The sequence below is a fragment of the Cervus canadensis genome, chromosome 14 (assembly GCF_019320065.1).
Source record: "Cervus canadensis isolate Bull #8, Minnesota chromosome 14, ASM1932006v1, whole genome shotgun sequence".
In the NCBI taxonomy this organism is placed as follows: Eukaryota; Metazoa; Chordata; class Mammalia; order Artiodactyla; family Cervidae; genus Cervus; species Cervus canadensis.
In genome coordinates, this window is record NC_057399.1 from 47,914,077 (window position 1) to 47,926,425 (window position 12,349).

Consider the following 12,349-nt stretch of genomic DNA (forward strand, 5'->3'; position numbering starts at 1 on the left):
GGACTCTGGAGCATCATTGCCAAGGTGTGAAATCCAGTCTCTCATTTACTAGCAATGTGACCTTGGTTAAGTGTCATATTCTCTCTCTCCCTCGGTTTCTTGATCTATACAAGGGAAATAATAGCGCATACCTATTAGGGTCGTTTTGAGAGTTAAATGACTTAATCCTTGTTAAGTTGTTGGAAAAGTGCCTGACCCAAGGCAAGGACTCAGTAATAACTTATTATCATAATTATTACATTCATGTAATGTATTATGTCTTGTTATTATATTCATGTTGTATAGTTGGAAGTTAAGATAATTTACTTTGTGGTACCTAAAGCTCAAAGTGGCTTTGTTACTCACTTGCGTTTCTGAAGTGCCATTCAGAACATTGTCACTAGAACATTCTAAATTGTGTTCTGATGTCCCCCATAGAGTATGTGTTCTGCTGAGCCCTGTGTTTTTCTATCCATTTCTAGAAAGAACAGATATAAGAAGGTACAGGTGAAGAGCTGAGACTTCTTGGGTTTCAGTTCTTACTCTGTGGCATTAAACAAGTTCCCTAACTTCTGTGCTTCAGTCTCCTCGTCTGTAAAGGAGGATGATAATAGTAATCTATTGCTCAGTGTTACTATGAGAATGAAATGATTAATACAGTGGTCCTCAAACTTTTTGGTCTCAGGGCCACTTTAGTGTCTTAAAAATTATCAAGGACTTCAAAGAGCTTTTGTTTATGTGGGTTATATCTGTCAATGTTTACCATGTTAGAAATTAAAACTAGAAAATTTTTACAATATTACTTAAAAGTGGTAATAAATCCATTGCATCTTAACATGTAAGAAAAATTTTTTTTTCCAAAAAACAGGTTAGTTTAGAAAATTAGAAAAGTGTCATTCAAAAGTCTCTTCAATGTCTTCATAGAAGACAGCTGCATTTTCATGACTGCTACTCATTCAATCTGTTGTGATGTCATTTTGGTGAAGTATGTGAAGAAAATCCAGCCTCATACAGACAGGAAGGTAGAATGGGGAAGAGTGTTAGTTAGTAGTCTTTTCAGATAACATGTGCATATCTTTCTTTGATATTGTACCGAAAGTCAGCAAGTGGTGATTTCTTATAGGTTAGTTGCAGTGTGGAATCTGAAACCAGATCAGTGAACTTCATACTCTGTTACAGTAAAATCCATTGGTCCGTTGCACTGTGGATCTTTTACCAATGCATGATTTTATAAGATACTATTGCAAGATCTGTAAGATATATTGGTCATTTGGAAAATATTGAGTCACTACATTTTGAAAATCTTCCAAATGTTGGTACATTTCATTATAAACATCAAAACACCGTATTTGTCACTATTACCGGCAACCTCATCAGAAAAGTCTTTTATGTATATATGTCTTGTATGTATCTTGGGAAGCTGCCAAAGTCATAGTAGCAGATACAGATTTTCCAAAATCTAGTTTTCACTTACAAGCACACATTTTGTCATTGGCACTAACTACTGTCAAGTATTTTCCTTGGAAATGGCAGTCTCATTTCCTTCACTTTTAAAAAATAATCAAATACTCAGTTTTCATAACCAAAGTTTGTTTATCAATCATTCTTTCAAGTAAATAAATGGTGGTCTGTGAAAAGAGTGGCTGTTTCGGCTCACAACTCACTCTGACAACTTTCTCCTTGAGATGAACATCACACTTGGGGGTGCAGCACAAGAGCTTTATGCATACTTCCCGTTTGGTCATACAGAACATTACAAAGATGTATATTCAAGGGCAGAGGTTTAACAAAACTAGTAATTTTATTGTTTACAAGTATATTTTAAATGAAACTAGATTTTTTAAAAATTGCCAGTGTCAGTAAAAAATACAATGAATATTACTCCTGTTTAGGGTCTATTATGAATATAGTTTGACCTCACAGACCCTCTCTTCTAAAAGGGTCTTGGGTCCCCCAGAGGTCTGTGTACCAGACTTTGTGAAATGCTAAATTAACACAGGTTAAGTGCTTCAAATGTGCCTGGCACATTGTAAGTACTGTATTTGTTGGTTATCATTGTTATTATGTGTGTGTCTTTACTAAACATCCTCACCAGTTGACCCTTGAAATCATTGATGGTTTTTATGAGAAAACAAAAGGTGACATTACAACTGTCTGTAGGTACATTTTGAGACAGCACACAGGCAGATAGGCTACACAGTGCAGGAAACAAACAGTTTTAGCATTTGGAGTGGTAATCAACTCCACCCTTTCTCACCCTTTCTCTTTTGCCCTTGCCCCAAGGTTGTGTAACAACTTCAGTTAATTTAATAGCAACTGAACAATTTGCTTTTTTGCAGAGTAGCCTAGAAAAGGCTGCCTTTGTCAGACTCTACTTGATCTCTCAAGGACGATTCCCCTTGATGAGCTTGACCGACGTGCTCAGTGTTGCTGTCCGGCACCGTGAGAAAGACACGCTGGCTTGGATGACACTGCAGAGCCTGTACCAGGCACGGATCGTGAGCCACGCCAACACTGGTAAGGCCAGCCAGGGAGAACATCGGGACACACAGACATGCCCACCATCTCTTTGAGGTTATCATTGTTTCCTCAACTTAAAAACTAGTTTAGGGCTTCCTGACGCGGGTGAGGACTTGTTACCCCCAAATGAGCAGCACCTGGGATAGAAAGGCACAATTAGAGCTCACAGCAGCAACTCTTTGGAGGTGAGAATAAATTCTGTTGGAGATTTGGATCTCATATTTGGCCCTCCAGGCCCACAAAGACATAAGCAGGTTTATCAGGTTGAATCTTCCTGCTCAAACAGATGGATGCTAATGGATTCTGCCTGATGTTTTCATGAACATGGCTTTTGGGTGGTCATTTAACAAACAGAAAAAAAAAAAGAGGCAACCACAAATTAAATAGTTATTCTAGAGAAGAACTTCTCAGGGGTGAGAAGAATAAAATCTGGACAACCTGACTATATCCTCAAGTCAGAAACTCCAGGCCTGAAGCTCTGCTAATGAACGGTACAACTTTTAGGCCATTTTAGACTGTAATAATCATCTAAAGAGAGAGCTCCTTCAACCCAGTGCTCTGTGACAACTTGGAGGGGTGGGAGAGGGGAGGGGGGTCAAGAAGGAAGGGGACAAATGTATACCAGTGGCTGATTCATGTTGATGTATGGCAGAGGTCAACAAATATTGTAAAGCAGTTATCCTCCAGTTAAAAATTAATAGGAGGAAAAAATAAAGAGAGAGCTCCTCATTTCTCCTCCTTGCCTTTGGTCATATACTTGTAATTTTCTGAATCTATGTTCAGGACCTGATCAGATTGGATGTGACTAGAAGGCCCTTGTAAGCCATATTCCCCATCTCTTGTATTTTGAAGGCTATGAGAGAAGGCTGACAAGTACAATTTAAATACTCTTTGCAAGATTGTGTAGGAAATTTTGATTCCTCTTCCTCTTTGACAACTGAGATAGTTGTCTCCTGTCCACATTAGTGCCTGCCCAATGGAAAGTGAACCTCTAATGAAAAATGAGATTTTTTTCACTCTACCTCAGAAGTATATTTATCCGGTAGAAAACTAGTAGGTGTTCCCAATTAAGCATGAAGATACATGAAAGAAACAAATAAATTTGATATTGCCTTTGGTCGTACCCAGCTGGCCTTCAAAGTTAGTTTGAATTTTGAAGTGGCAAGAGTTTTGAAAATGGCAAGCATAGGAAAGTGCTTCCTTCATTTTTTTAATTAATCTTTTTTCTTTCTTTGTCTTATTCACCTAATACTAGTGGTTGTTAACCTCTTTGGGGTCATAGATCGTTTTCAGGTGGGTTGAAAATTCCCCTTCAATATGTGCATGTAACTACTGGCACAAACACAGTGCCATTTTCCTCTCATGCACTAAATTTTGAAGATCTTTCCAAGTAGTCTTTGCTGTGCTGGGAATCCTCATTTTTGAAAGGAAAAAAATATATTTATGTTAATGTTTGTTCTCTATTTAGCCTACTACAGCTGGGTTTTGGTTTTGGTGCTTTTTTTAATGTCTTTAGGATAGGTATTCTGTATGATTTTGTCTTAAATTGAGAACTTTAAGCAAGGGAGGACTATAAGAACAATTAATTGTCAAAGATTTAACACTACTAACTCGTGGGCATGTCCAGTTTCTCCCAGTGTTTAGTGTTGAGAAATTCCATTAAATGCATTTGACCATTTGTCAGGTTTGAAGAATAAATTTAGCTTTTAAAAATAAAGACCAAAATAAGGTCATCTGATGTGAATAGTATAAAAAAAAAAATCTCTCTTGTGTGAGAACAAGTCTCAGGTACCAGAAGAGGACTTGTAACTGTTGTATAGAGTCCTCAGAGGGTCTTTTGCTTTAGTTATGATAATTATTATTGATCTATCTTACATTGCAAAGAAAAACTATGGTCTGGTAATACATGTCCTTTTGTTTCAGGCGTGTTGAAGAGAATGGAGTGGCTCTTGGAACTGATGGGTTATATCAGAAATGTTGCTTACCAGTCAACATCTGTTCAGAACGTGGCTCTTGATGAGGTACAGTCTAGAGGAGTCATTTGTGGCTTTCTTAAAATGCAGAGTATATTTAGTCTCCCAAAAGAGGAACATGTTGCTGCTTGCAGATCTCTTTCCCCCCTTTACTTTTGGGAAGCAAGGATGACAATTCTCTGACATCACAGGAAACGGGAGTTCTTACTAGAATCTTAAAGATGCCCACAGCTGCCCTTTGAAAAATATTTTCATCGGAACACCTCCCTTGACAGGCAGCACACAGAAGTTCTAGTGAGAGGGGGAATCCAGGGTCCTGTGTACTTAAGCTGGATCCCTCAAAGACTATGGGGTGCAGGGCTCTGGCCTCCACCATGGTCCAGAGCTTGGCTTTAAACACCTGGTTTGAAGGGGTTCCTGAAGTGTGTGCAAGTAATCTGTGTTTGTGCCAGTACTTACACACACATATTGAAGGGGAATTTTCACTCTACCTGAAAATGATCTATGACCCAAAGAGGTTAACCATCACTAGTATTAGGTGAATAAGACCAGGAAAAAAAAAGATTAATGAAAAAAAATGAAGGAAGCACTTTCCTATTCTTGCCATTTTCTTGACTCAGCTGTGCATTTTTTTTTTTTAATTTTTCCATAGCCATGTTTCATAGATCTGCTGTTTACTTAAAATATGTGTAACCTGGGATATTGTTTGATATTCTGTCCAGCTTTTCTGCAGAGCTGTGTATCTTTTTGAAATTTTTATTAATGAGATTAGGCATTTTAAGAGATTGAGGGATACTTTTTAAGCTTCTTTTGAGCTTTCCTCTTATTTCCAAAGTTTATATTAACTTTCTCTGCTTTCTCACAAAAATCTTTTGAAACTTAGAAAATACAAATAAGCAGAAAGAATCATTTAAATCACAGTAATGCAGTAACTCAGAGGTAGCCCTTGTTATCACCATTTCTATGTGTCTAGTCTGTAAAATCCAAATGCATGAATTCTAAACAGATTTTTTTTAATGCATATGGAAAGTCACATGTTGTTTCTGTTCAAAAACAGAATATGCTATACATATTTTTTTTAATTTTGGCCACATGATAATAAACCTTAATGTCCCTGTTCATATCTCTCTTAATTAATTTTTAAATCTCTTTGAAAACACCAAAACAGAGGATGAATGTTTGGATCTCAGTACGAGTAGGCATTAAATAAATTATGTTCCTCTTGAAATGTTAGAACAATAATAATGAAACTGTTGGGCCTTCTCTACTCACGAAAGAGGATCCTTCAAACCTTCTGAAACCCCAGACTGTCTCTTCATTAAGCATGGAAACGGTTTGCTATCCTATCCAGTTCCTCTTGTGGGGTAGGGGTGGGGCAGGAGGAAGGCTTTGGGTGAAGGGGAAGATAACATTTCCACATGATGCGAGCTGTGTGTGTGAACATGTGTTACTTTGCACTGTTAAAGTGTGTGACCTAACCCTGTTTCCACTTCTGCCGTAGGCTCTGGACTTCTTGCTGCTGATATTCGCAGCCGCAGTGGTTGCATGGGCAGACCACGCGGCCCCTCTCCTCCTCGGCCTCAGTGCCAGCTGGTTGCCATGGCATCAGGAACATGGCCCAGCTGGGCCAGCATCAAGCTTGCTTGGCAGGAGTCCATTACACAGGGTCACTCTGCAGGAGGCTCTCACTCTCCTTCCCAGTGGCATGCCTCTTCTGCTGCAGAAAGAGCCGTGGAAGGAACAGACCCAGAAGGTGAGGCTGGCAGCCACCTGCTTCAGGGCAGGCGGCCGTTTTCTCTTCGGCAGCTTCTGCTGTAGAATTGCAGTGGGAGATGAGTGAAACCTGAGTCACACGACAGGCTTCCTTACTCAGTCTCACATCTCAGCCAGATGCAGGGCCGCAGAGACTGAGGGTAGCTCAGGCTCAGGGTAACTGCTGGCTGAAAACAACAGTGATCATGGCAACAACTTGCTTACAGTTAGGGGTGAGATGGAAAGAAAAGCTTGTGCCTGCCTTCATTGGTTGAAGACTTACATGTTCTTGATCCTGGGGATAAAGGATGAGTAACTCTCTGAAAGCTCAAAATTTCATAGTGAGGACAGACGGGAAGGCAAGTTCAAAATTGCAAGATGGTACGATAAGGATGAGCTTCCCCAGTGGCTCTCAGCATTGAAGAATCCACCTGCCAATGCAGGAGACCCAGGAGACACAGGTTTGATCCCTGGGTTGGGGAGATCCCCTGGAGTAGGACATGGCAACCCACTCCAGTATTCTTCCCTGGAAAATTCCATGGACAGAGTAGCCTGGCGGGCTACAGTCTATGGGGTCACAAAGAGTCAGACACAACAGAGCATGCTCACACGTGATAAGGATACAGTTGATAAGCAAGGGAGGGGGTGATCAACAAAGTGTGGGGGGAATCTTCCAGGGGAGCTGTGAATCTGGAGTACCCATCTTTTACCATATTTAAGGTTCCCCACAGCTCATTCTATGTAGTAGCCACGTTCCAGGCGCTTCTGGCCTGTGCTAGATACCATGGGGAGATCTGTAAAGGCCTAATGCCATCCCCTTTGCCCTCAGGAAAACACAAACTATAGGGAGTACCTTTTGGTTTGTAATACTGAGTTTCCCCAGGCTACTAGCTGTCCTACAGAGCATATGAAAATGAGGTACATCCTGTATTTCTCATTGCATGGCTCTGGAGTTGGTGATGGACAGGGAGACCTGGCGTGCTGCAATTCATGGGGTCACAAAGAGTCGGACACGACTGAGCGACTGAACTGAACTGAACTGAACCTGTCTTGAATTGTCAATTGAAGGATTTTTTTGAATCCCATGTAATCAAACTGGATCTTTATGAGGTTGAAAGCTTACAGCCAACTTTTTGTGGCTTACTCTTAAAATCTGAACCTTAGTCTTTAAAAATATGTCTGAACTATGGACCCACAGTTTAGCCATGAACAACTCCATCGAACATCTCAAATAAAATGCCTTTGTTTTCTTAAACCTGATAAGCATTAGTGTTATTACCTCTAATTTTGTATTTTCTTTCTCACTTTAATTATTTCTGGTTTGGGACACCTGGTTCATTTTGGACTACAGCATAGACATCTTGCATCTATTATGTATTTATAGTACTTGATTTATTTGCTTACCAGGAGTATATGATAAAACAAAATTGAGGAAAAGAAAATAAAGAAAAAATTTTAATTAAAGTAGGGAATTAGGAATATTTTATTTTTCTGTTTTCTTTTCAACCCACATGCTATGTCCAAAATTAAAATACCTAGTTCCTATGACTAGTATTTTTTAGTGAGTCAAGATAGGGAACATTCAGTCAATGAAATTACCCAGTATCTAATTCAAAAACAGTTTTGGCTATACCCAGGAGATCAAACTCATGAGTACGTGGAGTTTCTACCATTTGCAGGATTTATTTGCAGTTAACATGCTTGGGTCTACCTAGCAAATTGTCTTACACCTTTTCTGTTTCATTTCAACTGGGCTTCATATCCATTTGGGCACAAACTATTCTTAGCTACAGAAACATATTTTAGTAACAGGGGCTTACAGCTGATGTGTTTACCCATTTACTGCCCACCCAGGAGCCTAGGCCTGATGCACACGGAACCAGGTGGCAGGCAGCAGGGTGAGAAGGAGTGTGAGGCTTTGCAGCCAGGTGTACTTGGCTTCAGATCTTGACTCTGCCAGTCGTGGGGAGTGGACTTGGGCAAGGCTCTTACTCTTTCTGGGGCCTCTTAGAGTAATGAGAGAGAATGTTCATGGCACACCAGAGGCCCTCTGGGCCCCTGTCTACCCCACTCTAAAGCTGTAGTAAGTCCCAGGATAATCAGTAAAAGAAGGAGGTTTGACTTTGCTGGGTCATTTAACTGAGGGCTGTTTCCCACACTCCCATCTCTTGTGCCTGGTCACATCTCCTCTTCACTCTCCCAGCCCAGGCAGGTGTTATCTGGGGACTACTGTCCTGTTAGGCATATGTGCAGGTCCAAGGGCTTGAATGATGTCTTACCGATCCTGAGATTGTTGTCACTGATATCATTCTTCATTTTCACTCTAGTTCATTGACTGGCTGTTCAGCATCATGGAAAGCCCTAAGGAAGGACTCTCAGCAAAATCCAAGGATCTTTTAAAAGGTATTACTTTCATCCTTTATGCCCAGCATAGGTGAAAACCATCCAGTGTTGTCTATACTGGAGAACAGCATCCTAGCATATGCTGGCTCCTGAAAGGACTCATCTTGGTTCAATTTAGAGAAGTAATTTGAAGCTGTCACCAGTATGGCATTTTTGAATTAGAAAGTGGATTTAAAAAGAAGAGTTCCATGGCCTTTAATTTTTATTTTTATTTATTTATTTTTTTTATTTTCTAATAAGACTAAATTTATTCAATACCCTAGTAAAAGTTTTGATTATAAGCATCCAACAGTATAAAAAGTACAAAACAGATTTGTAGATTTCTAATATATTAATACAAAGTGCATGACTACATACAGTACATCCTATGGCAAAGAGAGGTGGAAGGGGGAAAGAAGACTGTGGTTGAGGTCTAGTAATAAATAAATACAGAAGTAGAGATGATCCATATTATAGTATATTCTACCACCAATACTGTGGCCAAAATGTACCAAAAAAATTTCAAAATAACTCAGGAGAAAGATGATAATGGCTGGGGTTCTTGTAATATACCTCAAAGTCTGTGGGAGCACTGACCCAACTCACTGTGTAGTCTGTGCATTTGGTGGCTTGTAGTTTTTTCCAAAGGAAGAAATATAAAATTTTAAGTTTCGATTAAGAACAATAAAACTATAGGGTGCCTATAAAAAGTGGCTCACTGTCTTGTTATGTATACTATCCAATCTTTAAAATCCAGTTGTAAAAATAAGCAGAGTCATGTTCTACCAAGGAGGCAAACAATCCTTCCTTATTATGAAAACAGGTGATATATATTTCCTGTACTTTTAGAAAAGAGGCAATAGATAGTACTTTGGTTTGGGTTCAAGTAAAAGGCTTTTAATGAAGGTTTTAGAATGGAAGAGCTCCACATTTAGGATGTATCATCTAACACCTCATGTTCAGAAAGCCTGACTAAAAGAAGCCAAACCAAAACCAACCCACTCAGCATTAACACACACCTCTTTTCTTTTAGTAGAATTTTACTTTAATATAGAATGAAAAAAAAAAAACCAAACCCAAAACCCTAACAGGTTAAAACAAGTCAAACAACCATTCTACACAGATAAAACCTTCACAAAGGTCAACTGAAGTAATCCAGAGCTAAAACTGAATTGTGCAGATTTTTCAGTGAAGTCACCAGTCACGTAACATAAATTATTTACACACTTGCAAGCCCTCTAAGAACTGTGCCCCAAGAAGCATTAACCTTTGTTGTTTTCGTGTGCCATCCTAAAGACTTGCACATTGTTATTTTTCAGATAATCTAACATTTTTAATAGAGAATGTTCTCTACCAAGTGGTAATGCTTTGGTACTATTCATATAGGATTGCTTATCCTGAAGACTTGACATTTCCCCAAGAGGAACTTTGATTCTGCTTTAAGTTTTGATTCTGCTTTTTAAGTTTCATATAAATTAAAATCTGTATCAAATATCAATATGGAGGGAGGTGACACAGGATGCAACATATACAGTCAGGTTACCTCTGCCTATTTAGAAATTGCTCCTTCAAGATATTCGCACCAGAGAGCTGTCTGTCCTGCTTAATATTCAGTAGTACAGGTTTGAATCACCAGAACCTTGGCAAGACCTTAATATTTCAGTTATTAACAACTACCTCTAGGGGCAAGTCCATGTTTACTGAGTTATGACAAATTTATTATAATGAAGGAAAACAAGTGTAGCCAGCCATCTTAAAAAATGCCCCAACCACTGCTTCTCAAAATAGAAAGACTAAAACTACATACGTTTATCATACAACAAATCCCATCTCTGTCCCCTGAAAATTCCCCTAATTTCATTCATTAGAAGGGGATGTTTAAAAAAGACTCAAAGAGCACTTTACAGCAGCATTCAGCTTTCCTATGAAATACTCAGCATCTTAAATATTATGTACACTTCTTTTTTATCTCTTAGTAAGCTTCACTGGCTTCAGAGTTTGTGGAACTGGAGGAAAAATAACCCATTCAAAACTATTCTACAAATCCATCTTTTGGCAGAAGAGTAGGTACCCAAATTAAAAATAGGAGGGTCATTTTGTTGCTTTGTTTTCCAAAATTTAAATCATTTTTGCTCCCCTTCTACATAAAGCTTAGTCACCACTCCTGAGTTGAGATGGGCAGAGGCTCTGGCCCCTGCTCCTCTGGCTTCTCAGCAGCTGCTTTCTTATTGCTGCAGCAAGGCTTGAATAGATGTGTGTCAATGAGGACTTCCCCAAAACGGCCTTTATAGATAATGCCACAGCATATTTTCTGTCTTTTCCAGTATGTGAGATCTAAAAAGGAAAACACTGGCCTTCTGTTGGAGCCAGAAGCCATCTCTGTATCTGAGCCATCATCTGACTGGTTACTGTAACAGGGAGACAGCTGGAGAGGCACTTGAGGTTGTACTGTGAGCATCAGAATTGTGGCCTTTAAATGCCTTCTGCAGTTTACTGATCTGGTTACTTTTTATCCTGTTTCCAGATAGAGTTTTCATTTTCTTTGGTTTCAGTGTAGTCTTTAGACTGGGTCCTGCCCTTGCATCTACCACATGATTCCAGGTTTTTTTTTTTATTCTGCTGGCAATTTCTTCCATCTTTTCACAAGCAGGACACAGGCATTACGGATATCTCCTGAACGAGTCTCATGTAACCCAAAACAGCTCTAGAAATCCTTTTCATAGCGTTTACTGTCAGTGAATCAAGAACTGGAGGATTTAGCTCTGCAAATACAGGAGCCCTCTATCCTTCGGTACATCTTTGGCTTGTGAAAACCAAACATCTTTTCTTCTGGGCAACAGCCTTCCAAAAGCAGCCGTTTCACGCGCAATAACGATCCCGAAGGGCGCGGTGCACACCAAGTCAAGCCCCTCTTCAATCGCTCCCTCCTCCTCAACTGCCTTGTCTAGAAAGATTGTCTCCTGAAGTTCTGCGGTTGCTACCGCTGGCGGGGAAGGTGTAGATTCCTCTTTCCCCCCTCTAATTTTTATTTAAGTGGTTTTTAAATGTTTTATTATAATCATAAAACATGACTAAATAAAAATTAGAAAATTCAGAAAAGTAAAAAAGAATAAGCAAAGAGGAATCCAGAAGCCCATTGCACATGACAATTTTGATTATTTTTCCTGGGTTACCCACTCTGTGTGTAAGTTTTAACATTTTTATAATCATAGCCAATTGAAAAATGTACATTCACACTTTGAGTACTGCCTTTTTTTACTTTAAAATTATTAAAAGCATTTTAACCTGTTCTTACACTAGCTTCATAGGTATTTTTCATGGCTGTATAGTGTTTTCCCAGGGGAATTGGACATTTCCCATGCTTCCAGGCATTTAGATGGTTTTCATGTTTTTTATACATCTCTGTTGACTGTTAAACTATGACTGCAGGATCCACAAATATAAGCAGTCTTTCTGTGAAAATTACATAGATGTTTTTACTCAAACCTCAAACATCTTCTGGGTGTTGGTTCTGTGGTCCGAGACAGCTTGTACTGTCATCCACATCTTGGGACTTGGGGGTCAGGATCCTCCCAGTGGCTGCCATTGATGCCCCTGACATACTTTAAGTTACTGCACTGGAAAGTCTTACCTTGGGAAAGTTGCCTGTTGACCTACTCTTGTGATAACTGATCATATTTTGCTTTAAGTATGGTATATTGTATTGATTGCCTAACAAGCAAGAATTATCTAATGCACTGTTC

The 12,349-nt window shown here is 39.3% G+C and overlaps 1 protein-coding gene and 1 pseudogene across 5 annotated transcripts in view; one reads left to right on the forward strand and one right to left on the reverse strand.

Moving 5' to 3' along the window:
* The window catches only part of FOCAD (focadhesin), a 288,623-nt gene that overhangs the window by 274,997 nt on the left and 1,277 nt on the right, over nt 1-12,349 (forward strand). For all 5 annotated transcript variants that reach the window (XM_043487388.1, XM_043487389.1, XM_043487390.1 and 2 more), the window contains 4 exons: nt 2,319-2,496; nt 4,423-4,520; nt 5,974-6,225; nt 8,552-8,627. In XM_043487388.1, coding sequence (XP_043343323.1) covers nt 2,319-2,496; nt 4,423-4,520; nt 5,974-6,225; nt 8,552-8,627 — 604 coding nt within the window. The remainder of the gene's footprint in view (nt 1-2,318; nt 2,497-4,422; nt 4,521-5,973; nt 6,226-8,551; nt 8,628-12,349) is intronic.
* On the reverse strand, nt 10,711-11,433 carry LOC122453387 (annotated as a pseudogene).